General features: G+C 33.3%; 2 protein-coding genes across 4 annotated transcripts; one reads left to right on the top strand and one right to left on the bottom strand.

Moving 5' to 3' along the window:
• Nucleotides 1-571: 571 nt before the first annotated feature.
• Nucleotides 572-7107, bottom strand: LOC129314368 (protein trichome birefringence-like 31). 3 transcript variants are annotated; one of them, XM_054957797.1, is made up of 6 exons: nt 6622-7107; nt 5621-5792; nt 5339-5538; nt 5105-5251; nt 3958-4315; nt 572-1099 (listed from the first exon to the last, which is right to left on the bottom strand). In XM_054957797.1, the coding sequence occupies exons 1-5, from the start codon at nt 6996-6998 to the stop codon at nt 3958-3960; spliced, it is 1254 nt and encodes a 417-aa protein (XP_054813772.1). In that variant the 5' UTR covers nt 6999-7107; the 3' UTR covers nt 572-1099. The 3 variants fall into 3 exon arrangements, with proteins under 3 accessions (XP_054813772.1, XP_054813771.1, XP_054813770.1); XM_054957796.1 differs by having other exon boundaries at nt 574-1044; XM_054957795.1 differs by lacking the exon at nt 572-1099 and having other exon boundaries at nt 3875-4315.
• A 1886-nt stretch (nt 7108-8993) lies between these two features.
• On the top strand, nt 8994-10458 carry LOC129313827 (putative pectinesterase 52). Its single transcript, XM_054957239.1, has 5 exons — nt 8994-9145; nt 9226-9385; nt 9532-9753; nt 9857-10107; nt 10242-10458. The coding sequence occupies exons 1-5, from the start codon at nt 8994-8996 to the stop codon at nt 10261-10263; spliced, it is 807 nt and encodes a 268-aa protein (XP_054813214.1). The 3' UTR covers nt 10264-10458.
• The last annotated feature ends 5192 nt before the right edge of the window (nt 10459-15650 follow it).

The raw sequence follows: 15650 nt of genomic DNA, 5'->3' as shown, positions 1-15650 counted from the left end.
CACTTTTTATGAGACATGTCATTTATGATTTATGACATTATTACTCAAACTTCACTAGACACCAGTATGATAGCTATTCCACCAAAGCAAAGCGTCTAATACTTGACCCAAACTCAAGTGTCAAACCACTTGAATTTCATGTATGTATGTATATATGCATGCATGCATGCATGCTTGAGTGAATTCAGTGTTTAATGATTTAACTTGTTAATTAAGCTGGTTATATGTGAGTGCAGTTAGATGTGACTATGTTAAACTTTTGTAATCTATGATTGGGATGTTAAATCACACCTAAAGTTCAACATATCTTTGACTGCTCTACGTACTTTAATTTCACAGTCACATAGCAGTTGCATAGTAATGATATTGAAGTTGTTTCTACTAATTTGTTTGTATTGTTTTGTTGGTGGTGACATTAAATATGCTGGAATCAAGGTCTGGGAAAGTGGAAAAAGAATCTATTCTAATATTCAGGAGCTACTTCATTTGATGATAGACTCTATCAAACAAGAATTAACAACTGAGGAAAGCTCCACCATTAATTATCACGCCAAAAATCAACAAGTTCATGCAAATGTTAGTGATGATGACAAGGAGGAAGAAGGCAATGGGGACAACTCAAGAGAAACTTCTAGTTTGTTTGAAGATAACTTGCATGTGAGCAATGAACAAAATGGTCTGAAATTCAACATTGAGCAACTGAATTTGACATTATCTGAATGCAAAGCTTTGGCTGGAAAAGTGGAATACTCATATGGCGTAGAACTAGAACAAGACTCATGTGCATTTGTCCGAGAAAATGATACAGCCCCTCAAGTGTTTGATGATTTGTCTTCTAGTGATATAGAACAACTGGATGCCTCCACAGTGACCAGTGAGATGTTTTATAGCTGTGATTCTTATGCTAGTATGGATGATATTTCAGACGAAACTCCAATTGTAGATGTGAACTCTCAGTCCTCCTCAGTAGAAGGGCAAATTATTGATGATAACATCACAACCGGTGGTGAATGTCTTTCTAGTTCTGCAGAATCTTCAGACAATCTGCCACAGAAAGCACCATTATGTTCTAAAATCTCCTTAGTTTATGAAAACCCATCTGCAAAATCAACAACAGAATCAGATGGGATCAATTTAGCTGGACTTGTTTCATGTGGTAGCAGACAATCAGTGGAATCAAATGGTTGGTATCTTCTACTTTTATCATAATTCTGATATGTACATAATATTTCATTTCTTACAATGGCTGGTTTAATAAATTGTTCAGAAGGAGAGACTTTGGAGCCTGAATATTTGGTGCCTTTGAATAACTTTTCTGAAATCAAACGTGGAGAGATGAATTCTGCTTGGAATAATGCTATGATATGTTTCTCACCAGGTACAGGTAAGTTTACAAAAATGAAAGAAATGTCAATTTATATTATCATGCCATCCCCCATCAAGTGAGCTCCCTTGTCAGCCACAGTCAAAGCCAATGCATGCCATATCAAATTTATAATCTCACTTTAGCTATGGAGAAACATGAGAACCATAGGTTTTATGTGACGATGTCAATTTTTTTTTGCCTGTCTAGTATTGCAATAAACATTTTAGTACCTATCTGGTCTTATATGAACCTGATTTGGATATTCCCCGTTAATATTGTATAAGTTTTCAGGTCAAGTGGTTCTTACCTTGTCAGTTGCTTAAAATCCTGGATCGATTGTCATTTTATTGTAAACATAGGATTGGAAAAGTCTCGAGTCAATTTTACTAGTAAGTTAGTGTTCCTACAAGTTCAGCTTCTCTTTAGGTACGCTTTGGTGTTATGTTCTCATAGTATACACAAATGCATAGAATCATTTACAAGCTTTAGAGGCTCAAACTTCAAGGTTGTTTTCACAAATTCTATGCAAAATATTAGTATTCTGTGCGCAAAGTAATATTGCGTGTACTTGGATACGATAAGACTAAAAGACTTGGAGAGAAACTTAACTCCATCACTACATAGGTGATTTTTGCAAAATATTAAACAGAAATGCACTTTATTATGCTGCAAGTATTTTCCTGTAGATAGGTAAAATATTTGAAATAGTTTGCATTCTCAAAGTAGTTAGTCACTTGTGTTTCTTTTCCCGACCACAATGAGTTCTGCATTTTCAGTCAAGGTTTTCGTCTTGATTTCATGGGTTCTCTGCAGTTATCTGCAGAAATGAAGCATATTAGAAGTGAATCTTGATTGATGATATCAACATATATTTCATTGTCCCCAATCTTATCTAGCTTTTTCTTGTCCAGATGCAGACCTGACCACTTTAATGGAGTCCAAGATGGAAGAGATTCATTTGACAGATGATGAGGAGCTTGAAGAAACCTGGGTATTTATAGATGATGAAGAAGTCAATTCTCTTCCTCATGAACTCCAAGGAGGATCAATCAAGGTGCTTATTCATTCTCTTCATTTATGTGTATCCCATGTTTAACTTGTGTGCCGTATCATTAAGATCTTGGTCCCTTTTGTGATGAATCCAAATTTTTCTTGCAGCTAGAGTTAACCCTCCGTGCAATGCATCAGGAATTTAAGACAATATTTTACTACATTTCTATTTCTTTGGTATCCAATTTCAACTTATAAGATTGTGCTTCAAGTTGTGCTATCTTAAAAAAACTATCATAATGAAAGTTACGTGGAACCAAAAATGATAGTGAAATACAAAAGCATGGAAGGAAAAATTTTGGAAAAATAGTATTAAAAAAATGCCATGAAACCCACTGATGTGTTGAAAAGTATTATAATTGAAATATGCAATAATCATCTTATTTGCTTAGGAAAAAATGATGACAACGGGACCCACTAACAGAAGAAAACACAAAGTTATATTGACAGAAAAAGCAAATTATAAAATGGGAATATCATTGCTTCTGTACTATTTATCAGTATCCAACTTTTAGATATAAGATTGATTGAAGATTGATGATGATGATTGTTGGAAACCATGCTTCTTACAAGTTTTGAGCTGAAGGGGGTGGCTTTACAAATGCAATTTACAGTAAGTTTGTATATCCTCTAGGAAGCCACTAAATATGATTTAGCTTGTGAACTGTGCTTTTAGGACTAAGCAATTCAATTGTTTGTGTTTAATTATTAGAGAGACTGTGTGGTTTAATTTTGAATTATATAAAATTAAACTTAAATTGAATAATAAAGTTCATTCTATGACTACACTATATTGTATCATAGTTGCCCATATTTTTAATGTAAGGTAATTCAAGAAATCACGTATGTGTTTTAGGAAGGTCGAAGAACTGCTATATATGCATGCCTTTGTTGACTAATTATTTTCCTTCATCAGAAAAGAATCCTAAATTCTTTTGGTACAAAGAAGATGCTAGCAAGGGGTATGAAGAGTTAGGAACATGGTTCAAAGATACTAACAAGGAGGACAATCAAGTAGCATCAGAAACTTCTCCACTGAATTGATTCAAAACATCTTCTGATTTAGCATGGCCCCTGCGTAAGGATGCCAAGCATAAATGGTGGGATCTATTCTAATTGCAATCAGATAGCTTTTATGTAATTAGGAATCAATTACTTTGTCATTTAATAGTTCCAAAGATCAAGCTTGTTAATATGATTTTGCATATGAAGATGATTTGATGGTAATGTTTCTATTCTCAAGTTGAATAGTACTCTTTTTTAAATTATTTGATTTCCCTTAATTTTTGCCAACTAAAGTTTAAATACCAATTTCAGTTGCATATAGTTATTAATATACGGATCTTGTTGTTAGGTAACTTTAAATATATCTAAGCACTTTTGAACCATGATGTCTCCTTTGACTTTAATGAGTATCTAGATCTAACTCATCTAAATTTTTTGTTGTTAGAAATAAAATGAAAAGAAAAGAGCTCCAAAATTTTTCCATTAATTGAAATAATATGGGTTGGATAAATCGAAATAAGCAAAGTAGCTCGTACTTAGGTAAAGTTCTGAAATCTCTTCAAGAGATAGGCATAAAGGATTTGATTCCATGTATCAGGGACACCAGGAAGGCACCAATGGATGCAATCAGCAAAAGATTTAGGGTTAGCTCTCTGTTCTTTGGTGAGGAGCTTGCCCTTTCGTTCCCCATAAACAGTGGTGTGGGCATCTTTTCTGTACTCTGATAACTGAGTGATGTTCAACAAGGTCACATCTATTTTCAGCTCCTTTATCGCTTCATGCAGTATCATCATGATCTCCAGGTTTGATCCAGTGCCCCAATATGAAGGATCTTGTATTGGGTATGATTCGTTGAAGCAATTCTCATCACTTCCTGGCTTCCATTCCCAACTCCTGAACATGAAAATCAAAGGTTAATTTGAGACTTGGAACGTGACAGTGCAAATCATTAAATCTAGAAAAAATAAGAAAAATTACACTAGTCTATCTCTCTGTTTTCCCCCCTCTCCTTCACACACACACACTTCTTGCGAAATTTGAAAAGGCAAATAGCATTGAATGACCACTGGAGCACGTTGATTACAAAAAGTGACCAAAACAGAATTTACTCTGAAGTCCCTGACCTCAGATCTGACAATAAGACTGAAGGAGAAAAGACAAAAATAACTCTTCGAACTTTAGCAGGTAGAAATATCGTTTTGACAAGCATTCATATGTAAAATAACAAGTGATTATAAGAATGTGAGAAATACCAAGTGTAATGTTCTAATTAGCATAGTAGTAAAACAATAATGAGTATATAGTTTTGATAAGTATGCATATGAAAGATGACAGGTAACTGTAATGTTTTTAATCGGCACGAGTGTGGGAAATAAGAAGTGTAATGTTGACACAAGTATGGTCGTAGAAAATGTCAATTGTATTGTTTTTATAAGCATGTATGTAAAAAATGACAAGTAACAACAATAATTTAACAAGCATGTGTGGGAAATAATAAGCACTGCAGTGAAAAAATGATAAGTACAGTTATTTTCGTCTTTTCTTATCGAAGCTTATTTTCAGATGTGATATCAGGGATTTTAGAATAAATTTATAGTACTTTAGTCCTATTTTACAATTACCTTGCTCCAGTGATCCTTCAATGCGATTTTCTATATTTGAAAAGGTAAAGGGGTAACTCACCAGAGATGAGTAGGAGACATTGTCATAAAGAAGACCTTCTGAGTGAGGGGTTTGATGTTTGACTCAAGCCAGTCTGCCCAAGTCTTCAAAGCCAATCTGTATGCTGTGGTCACATTGTACTCTTTCACGTGGTCCGGAGACCCGTATCTGATCCAACCCAATACATTCTTCAAACTTTATACAAATCAAAACGAAACAGAAAAAGAAGATGATTTGAATGAAGCTATCACTAACGTGGCATTGATCAAAGGCTTGTGCATCCACCAAACATAACTCTCAAAAACCAGAATGTCAACACCTTGCCAATGCTTGCCGTGTTTGGCTATGTAGTCCAGTCTAACCATGCGCTTATGAACAGTGTGATTTGTTGCATGATCTGAAATTGACTCTACTATGAAGGGAGCCCAGTAGTATTCTATTGATGCATTGTACTCCTGTCAGGATGCACACAAGTTTTAAGAATATTCTAAAGGCATAGTGATAAAGAGCAGAGGGACTAGCGAGATTGGTACATACCTCAGCCTTGAAGATCTTCATGGGTGGAATTCTGTGGAGGGATTTCTTGCCTTCGGGAATCACAGATTGTACCAAACACACCATTGATTCAAACTGGCCTCTTTGTAGTGAGTCTCCTATGAACATCATTCTCTTTCCCCTCAACATGTCCAACAGCTTCAATGGGTCAAATCTGAGGTCAAAAAACAGAGTTTACACTCTGACTCTGCATGTTCTGTTTCAAATTTGTCATAGATAGTTCACACAATGAAATCACACTGTTTGCTTCATAAAAATTTCATCACCCTGGTTTTGATTCAAGAGCTTTGTCTTTGCACAACTGAAAAATCAATGTGCTTGAGCTTTCTTGGCTAAGTTCTTAAAAGATCGTTTATAATGCTACAAAGCTTAGACCCTTCAGAAAAGGGTCCTGTTAGCTCATTGATAAGAGGAGATAGGATGCCTTAATATTAACTTTCGATTCTTTCATAGAGCACTTTGAGCATACCGTTACCATTAATGCCAAAAATAGCCATCAAGCTATGCCAATTTCTTATAAAGGTTACTGCTGCAAGTCCTTCTTTTGTAGTTTATATTATGTTTTTATGCACAATCTTTAGAATGGAAAAGGAAAGGTGGATTGAATCAGATCAAATATAGTGACTCCTGTACCCTTATATGGTAAGAGTATATCCATCTAAAAGTTGAGCATTTGAAGTAGGTGAAGCTAGTACTTTGCATTATATATATATATATATTGGGTATATGTAGAGAAAGATAAACGGAGAGCACTAATACTTTGCATATAACTTCACCAACTTCAAGCATTCTAAACTTCAAAGCATCCAAATTCTACAAAACACAACCACTCTCAACATAGCTAGATAGGTAAACTAATTTAGCTACATACAACCTGACCACAATACTAACCCATCAAGTTACACACAAACCCATCATTTCAAGTTCTGTCATGTCACAGTGTCTGTATGTATTACTCGTGTTCATCTTTTGGAGTTAGTTACCTTGGGAGATTGCATCCATGGGGCTGCCATCTCCAATTCTGATAGAAAGAATCAGGCCTCCCATTCTTGAGGCAAGTAGTCTGCTTCACCAAGTAAGGGCAGCTGTGTTCTTGATAAAGAGGGTATGACTCATTTTCCCACACCCATTTCCCTTCAAACACATTACATCCCTCCAAGAGGCGATCCTCGGGCGAAACTACGATGTGTACTCTATTGTTCTCCCCCTTAAGCTTCCCATAGATCCTCAAAATATTGCTCTGATTGCTCTTGAAGATGTCCAGGACTAATCTCACACTTGCTAGAACTATGATAGAAGACAGAACTATTGGAAAGAGGGTCTGGATCTTTCTATCAGAAAGAGACTTGAAAGAATGCATTGAAATGAGAGGATGGTTATTGAAGGACAAATGCAGGGATCGTAGATTTGTGTAATTGTGAATTGTTTTGTTGTTGGAGAAATGTTCTTGTTTTGTTTGTTTGTTTGTTTTGTTTCTGGTGGTGTTTGAAGTGGAAGATTGCTTGGGTTTGAAGTACTTTCAGAATTTTCAACAAACAGTTGGTAGGATGTGGTTTGGTTAATTGCGAGGAGCAGAAAAATTATGGATTAAGTAACGTTGGGACTATTCATTCAGATTGGAAAAATTAAATCCAAGAACTCATATTCACTTTGAACTATTTGCCTTCAATTTTTTTTTTATAATTCTTTAATTTATATTATTGAGATATTTTAATTTTATTATGTACTTTTTTTTTTTAGTAACAAATCAAGACCATCAAACCCATTTTGATTTTTCAATTAAAAATTTCTCTAAATTAATGATAAAGATTAAATACATATTTTTATAATTTGTATTTTTAGCTATTTTTGCATTATAATTTTTAAAAATTTACATGATTAAATAAAATATAAAAAATGTTGGATTAAATTATATAATTTTTATTTCATTAATCCAATATAATTATTTAAGATTTATACAAAAACTTAGAAATACCTAAATGAAAAGTTTATTTACATAAATAGGAAATTCAATTATTAATTCTAAATTGTAATTTAATTAATTAGTAAAAAATTGAAAATTAAAATTTTATATTATATATAAAATTAAGTAAAAAATATGATGTCAAATATTTTGCTAACAATTAAAAATAGTACTTGTCATAAAATTATAATGCCACTTGTAACAACTGAATAAGGTTATTGTTTTATAGATATAATAAAATGTGATTTGTATATATAAATTTTGATATTACTTGTTTACTAATTTAGTATTCCTCAATATGAAATCTTATTTATTATAATTAAATTTAGTAATCAATTACATTTATTAACAGTTTAACGAGATTCAAAATTAAGTTTTATCTTTCTTTATTTTATCATTTATATATAACTTTTCAAGATTTACGAAAAATTTTAAAAACATGTAAACAAAAAAATTGGATATTTAAATATAAACTTTAGTTATTAATTTCAAAATATGTTTAATTAACTGGTAACATGTTTAACATTTAGAATTTTTTATCAAGTTAAAAAAATAAAAATAAAAGAAAATAAAAATATATGATAGGAACAATTGTTATCAACAGAAAGAATTATATGGCCACTTTGACACTTTAATTAATTGTCTTAAAAATATGATGGAGGAGAGTTCTATAAATTTGCATAAACTAGTCTTGCAAATGAAAAATGGGAAGATGTTAATCGGTGGTGTGGAAGTTCATAATATGATCAAAAGAAAGAAACACCACGAAAAGATCAATGATGCATAAAAAAATTACCACGTATCAAAAATTGAAGAGACTAGACTGATTCTTGATGTAACTTATTAATAAATGAATAAGCTTAATAAAGAGTGGCTAAATGATTACAAGGAAGAAAATGCATAAATAATTCTTTTGATTCAAAATATGAGAATAACTAGCATAAACGGTAAATCTATCAATAAAAAAAATCTGCTCCAGAAGTCAAAACTCTTTTTAAATTATTTTTTCCTAGTCAAAACGATTAAAAAATTATATGCTCTAAAACTGAGCGTAATTAAAGTGTTCCATCCTCCTAAATATAGCTCTTCCCTACATTCTCTCCCATTGAGATTCGGTCTTAATAAGATGAAAGCGTAATTAGTTAGCATAAAGATGAGGTAACGTTGACATGTGGAATATTGTTGTAATACAATTAATGCATTAAAATCATTGAAATTATACATAGTAATTTTGCAACGGGGCTATTCAGGTATAAAATCTCAAAAAATGATCAATTCATCTTCCACCTTTGTTTGTGATCTTAAACTGATCCAATGAAACTACTTCCTCAACTAATCGTCTTCCCTTTATTTGGATTCATAATCCGTCCATCATTTTTGGTTGGTAACAGCATGGCAAGTGACTGCAGTGGGAAGGAGATTGCCTATACCATTACCGTTGGTCAGTCAAATGGTCAATTCAAAACAGTTCAAGCAGCAATTGATTCCATAAACACCAACAATGATCGCTGGGTTAAAATCCACATATACCCAGGCAAATACATGTATGTTATGTTATTATACCCAGGCAAATTTAATTTCATGTTAAAAGGAATGAGTGATTATTCATTCTTCTTACGTGCAGAGAGAAGGTCGAGGTTCCTTATGAAAAACCATGTATCTTCTTAGAAGGGGAAGGCAGAGCCGTTACAACAATTACGTACAATGGCCACCAGCAAACAGATTCCAGCGCCACGTTCTCCTCTGTTCCCAACAGTGTTGTTGTCGCCGGCATCAACTTCGAGGTCAGGTCACTGCAAAAAACAATATAGTAATTCTATGACTCAAACTTTAATTCCTTATGATTTTTACCGTTGTCTTCGAAGAAATGTCAAGCATGTATGATAAATAAGATGGTCAAAACAAACATTATATCTATTTGTTGGTGTAGAACTCGTGGGATCTATCAACAGCATCATACATTAGAGGAAGCCGAATCATACAACCAGCACTAGCAGCAAGAATATATGGAGACAAATCTGCTTTTATCGATTGTGGCTTCTTGGGTTTTCAAGATACACTCTGGGATGTACAGGGTCGTCATTACTTTAAGAATTGTTATATCGAGGGTGCAGTGGACTTCATTTTCGGCAACGGCCAGTCCTATTACGAGGTGCACAGAAATAACAGATTAATGACTCAACAAATTCATTTTTTTTTATAATCCATATGTATGTTCTGCTTTGAGTTAACGATAGACTTCGTATTTGGTGTAGAATTGTTATGTGAATGCGTCATTAAGCACGTCAAAGGCTCAAGTGGCTTTGGGTTATATAACAGCGCAAGGGAGAGAATCAAAAGAGGAGACAAGTGGATTTGTATTCAAGGGAGGTAGGGTTGTTGGAAGTGGTCCAGTTATGTTGGGAAGAGCCTATGGTCCATACTCCAGAGTCATATTTCATGAAACATATTTGGATTCAGTGGTTGATCCTCTAGGATGGGATGCTTGGAGTCATGCAGGACAAGAGTCAGTTTAATTAACTTCTTTCACGCATTTCAATAATTATTAACTTTTTTCATAAAATCTATGTTGAGTATTAATTAGTTAGAGAACAAAATAATGCAGGAAAAATTTGATGTACGCTGAAGTTGGTTGTACAGGACCAGGGGCGAGTTTAAATAGGCGCGTGCAGTGGGAGACGAAACTATCTACTTCGCAGCTAAAGCAGTTTTCGTTGTCATCATTCGTGAACCAAGATCAGTGGCTTGCGAATTTACCATGCCCTACCTAGCTAGTTTTTTCGGCATTGTAATTTATGTTCTTTTGTAATAGCCCTTTGTGCTACACCAATCAGGACATTGGCTTTTCCTATGCTGCGCAGCCTCTCTGCCTTCTAATCGTATGCATCATTTGGAAGTAAATGTCAAAAGAGTCAAAACATGATATCCAAAAATAAAATTGATTTATACTATATACTGTTACGGGTGGCTTTTCTTTTTTTCCCCCTTGTATTTTTTTGTTAAGTCCGCTGTTTTTGTAATAAAGAATTACAAATATTGATAAATTAATTTATCAATATTAAACATTTTTATTTAATTTTTCAATGTAAAATAAACCGCAAAAATCTATTCGATTTAGGTTACAAATGGAAAATTCCTATTTCGTATTTATAATTGAAAAATTACTTCTTTTAGAAATTTCCATTGACCCGATGAGACTTAATTATGATTATAAATATTATATTTTCATGAATAATATTTTTTTTGAGAGGAAAATAATTTTATCCTACCCAATGTTACATCATATATCACTAAACACGTGAGCCACATTATAATTTATGGAAAAAAAAGTATGAGATTCATGTAAAAAAAAGGGGGTAAATATGAAATCCATAGAAAAATGATAAGCACAGTATGAGGCCTATGATTTGTTGCCTTGAAATAGCCGTGTGTATTTTATTATTTGTATTTTGTATGTGTGTGTATATATATAAGATAATAAAGTATAGAATAGAATGCAAAGCTAATAACAAATTATAAAATAGTACATGGTTTATTGTTGTACACATATAAAAAAAAATATCAAAAGAGAATAAGATAATTATATTTTAAATTTCAAGAGGTAATAAATTTAAAAATAATAGTATTTGTCTAAGGATAACACATTGTAAAATAAAAGTTGATATTTAAATTTTAATTTATATGAGGTGGAAAGTGATGGATCTAAAAATATTTATTGTGGGGAATCAAAAGTTTATTTCTCACATGATTTTAAAATTTCTCTTCATGTTTATTTAAAAAAAAAAAAAAGAAGAGAACTCAAGTGTAGCGGCAGTAAGCTTCGGTCAAGAAGACGTTGGCAAGTGGCCGTTCCTACTGTCTAGAACAACACTTTCTAATTACAAATAAATTATTATTTATATATTTAATATACATAAAAAATAAATTTTAAATAAAATAAATTATTATTTCAATTTTAATTTATATAGGATAATAAATTATGTTCTCGGTAAATTTAACTTACTTAAATTTTTTATTATAAAAATAAATTATAATTATGAGTATATTAAAGTAAAGTATGTTATAAAAATAAATAAAATATTTTTAAATCTTTATATTTTTATTTTATTTTTTCTCTCAAATATTAAATTAAAATATTCCCGTAAAATCGTATGGAAATAAATCTTCTTGTTATTGTTATTTTCACGCGACCCCTTAAGCCTACCCCTTTACGCAACCTCAAAATATCCTGCTCGAGAGAAAGCTGATTCGATCCTGGTAACGGTAACTTGGAATTGATTCAGTTCAGGGGCATCGACAACAGGCATTGCTTCCTCTCCTCGTCGCGTGGCAATTGCTAGGGTTTTAGGGGAGACGACGAAAAAGCACAAAATGGCTCGGGCGCCGGCAATTGAACAAATTCAATGTTTCGGCAGTACGAAGATCGCCGTCGCCGTGAGCGCGACTGTGGACTCATCATGACCAATCGCTATCCGAGTGAACTCGTGCAGCCAGAGATTCTCCGCTTCAAAGCCTTCGAACCCATACTCCCACTGGGAAAGAGCCGTTTCGCCGGTGTCGACATGCGTATTTCCAAATCCGGCGTTGCTTACTACCAGAAGCAATCTATCTAACAATTTTTCTTGTATAGGATTATTGCTGCAAATCCTTCTTCTTCTTCTTCTTCTTCTTCTTTTAGTTTATGTTATGCTTTATACACAATCTTTAGAATGGAAAAGGAAAGGTGGATAGAATCAGATCAGATATAATGACTCCTGTAGGATATGGTAAGAGTATATCATCTATCTAACAACGTCGATATGTTATGTTTTATATACGGCGTTGCCAAACCTTTTCTGTTTTGTGGTGTTCTTTTATTGCAATCTATCTAACAATTTTTCAATAAAACTCAAGGAGATTTGTTGTTATTCAGAGAAGGTTGTAAGTTTTTTCAATTTAGTACAAGTTACAAGATATATACTCTTTTTTTTTCTTATTTGTTTAAGAAAATTGAGCAGAGGTGAACTTTCGCATGGAGGAGGTATACAAGGAAGAAAGATACATTTGTTGTTTACTCGTGATTCATGTCCTTGTTGTGGATTTGATTTTTATTTTCATTAAACTTAATTCGGCATTGTTGTGAAATTAAAAAATTATTTTGCCTTTATTTGTTTTGTTTAAATTAAAATCAGTGTTGAATTATGCTTTCTAACAGTTCTAAGATTATGTGGATTTGCCTCTAGAAAATAGGTTTATTACTTATGTGAGTATAAATAGGGGAGGTTCATCAATGAAAGGGATTGTATGTGCTTAAGGCTCTATTTTATTTTGCTAATAGGTGAATCATGAAAAATTTATTATTTATCTATCTCTTTGGCCATCTATTTTCCCTTGGGTTCTTGAGGTTTTTTTATGTGGGGGGTGAAGGAAAAGGGGGTTAGGTTTAAGGGTGATGCATTATGATTATTATGTAATAGCAGGTATGAAGCATGACATGGCCACCATTTCTTCAGTGCAGAATCTCACTGTTTTCTCTGTAGGTGACTTGCTTATGCTTCTGCATGTATCCGTTGAAAAGGTATTGTCTTCAACATATGGAGAATTAAGGCCTCCACTTAGGAAGCATAGATTAAAGGTTAGAAGTTTAGATTTTATTGTAAATTTGTCATGTATCGCTGTCTTTGCTAAATCATTTGCAGTTTGATTGCCTTCAATGTATGTTGTGATTTAATCATTTTATATTCCCACTCAAGGACGGTCTAACAAGGTTCTAATGTATTTTCTATTTTGGACTTATCTACAATTTATTGCTTACATGCATAGCTTGCACTATCTATTAAAATCGGATATGTGGCTTCTTATAGAAATGATGGCACTTTCATTTTTTTTAGATCTTTTTGGTTTGGGATTTTGTCATTCTTCTTAATTCACTCGTACTAGGCTCAATGACAATATATGATTTGATGTCTAATCTAAATGTGCAAGAATAAATTTTTAGGGCATTATCCTTTAAGCTTAGCCTGTCAGTGCTTACGTTGCTGCATGTAGTCCCAAAAAAATTTCTACATTTATCAATCATTGCTTAAATTGAAAGCTTGTATGGAAATGCGGACAATTGAGGCTTATTTTAGAGGATTGAATTGAATTGACATGCAGAACTTGAGTAGCATTCCTTGCATGGCTTGAGTGCTATTTTTCAAAGTTCAGTATGTGGCTTCTTAGAGAAATCAAAAATGACATTCCTTTTATTTTCAATAGAAGGTTGTTGTTTTGAATTTGATCATGCTTCTTAATGCACCCATATAAGGCTCAATGACAATTATATGATTTGATGCCAAATCTTAATGTGCATAAATATATTTTTAGAGGGTTACTTTTCCCCTTCAGTTTAGGCTATCAGTGCATATGTTGCTACATGTAGCCCTCTAAAAAATTTCTACATCTATCAGTCATTGCTTCTTTTGAAAGCTTGTATGGAAATGTGGTTAAACTGAGACTTATTTTCACGGCTAGAAATTGACACGCATAGCTTGAATAGTGTTCCTCTCATGTATGGCTTGAGTGCTATCTCTCATAGTTTAATATGTGGCTTCTTAGATAAATCATAGTACTTTTACTTTCAACAGATGGTTGAGCTTGAGTACTATCTATGAGAGCTCGATATGTGGCTTCTTAGAAAATATTTTCAATAGACGGATGTGGTTTTGGATTTGATCATGCTTCTTACTGCACTCATGTAAGGCTCAATGACAATTATATGAATTGATGCCTAATGAAAATGTGTGGAAATATATTTTTAGGGGGATTACTTTTTCCATTCAGTTTAGGTTATTTGTTCCTATGCTGCTGCATGTTGTCCCCAAAAAAATGCTACACGTGTCATTCATTGCTTCATTTGAGAGCCAGCATGGAAATGTGGGTAAATTGAGGCTTATTTTGGAGGCTTGGAATTGACAAGCATAGCTGGAATAGTCGTCCTTACATGAATGGCTTGAGTTCTATCTATCAAAGTCCGATATGTGACATCTTAGAGAAATGACAGCACTTATTTTCAATGGATGGTTGTGGGCTTCCATGCTTCTATCAGATTTTAATATATGGCTTCTTTGAGAAACACTCTACTTTTATTTGGATGTGGTATTGGATTTGATCATGCTTCTTATTGCACCCATGTAAGGCTCAATGACAATTATATGAATTGATGCCTAACCAAAATGTGCTGAAATATATCTTTATGGGGATTACTTTTTCCTTTCAGCTTAGGTTATATGTTCCTATGTTGTTTGTAGTCCCCCAAAAAATTGCGACACGTACCTTCTATTGCTAAATTTCAAAGTTTGTATGGAAATATGGGTAAATTGAGGCTTATTTTTTATTCTTGAAATTGACATTCATAACTTGAATAGTCATCCTTTCATGCATGTCTTGGGTTCCATCTATCAAAGTTCGATTTGTGGCATCTTAGATAAATGGCAGTACTTTTATTTCAATAAACGGTTGCGGGCTTGAGTACTATCCGTCAGAGTTCAATATGCAGCTTCTTGGTAAAATGATAATACTTTTACTTTCAATAGACGGATGTGGTTTTGGATTTGATCATGCTTCTTACTGCACTCATGTAAGGCTCAATGACAATTATATGAATTGATGCCTAATGAAAATGTGTAGAAATATATTTTTAAGGGGATTACTTTTGCCATTCAGCTTAGGTTATTTGTTCCTATGCTGTTGCATGTTGTCCCGAAGAGAATGCTACATGTGTCATTCATTGCTTCATTTGAAAGCTAGTATGGAAATTTGAGTAAATTGAGACTTATTTTGGAGGCTTGAAATTGACAAGCATCGCTAGAATAGCCATCCTTACATGAATGGCCTGAGTGCTCTCTATCAAAGTCCAATATGTGGCATTTTGGAGAAATGATAGAACTAATTTTTTGTGGATGGTTGTGGACTTCTATGATATCTATCAGAGTTCGATATATAGCTTCTTAAAGAAACACACTACTTTTATTTGGATGTGGCATTGGATTTGATCATGCTTTGTATTGCACCCATGTAAAGCTCAATGAC

The sequence above is a fragment of the Prosopis cineraria genome, unplaced genomic scaffold (assembly GCF_029017545.1).
Source record: "Prosopis cineraria cultivar Desert tree isolate PC_DT_omini unplaced genomic scaffold, ASM2901754v1 PC6, whole genome shotgun sequence".
NCBI classification, from domain to species: domain Eukaryota; kingdom Viridiplantae; phylum Streptophyta; class Magnoliopsida; order Fabales; family Fabaceae; genus Prosopis; species Prosopis cineraria.
Note: the sequence above shows the minus strand (reverse complement) of the source record. Positions and strands in the feature narration are given on the sequence as shown.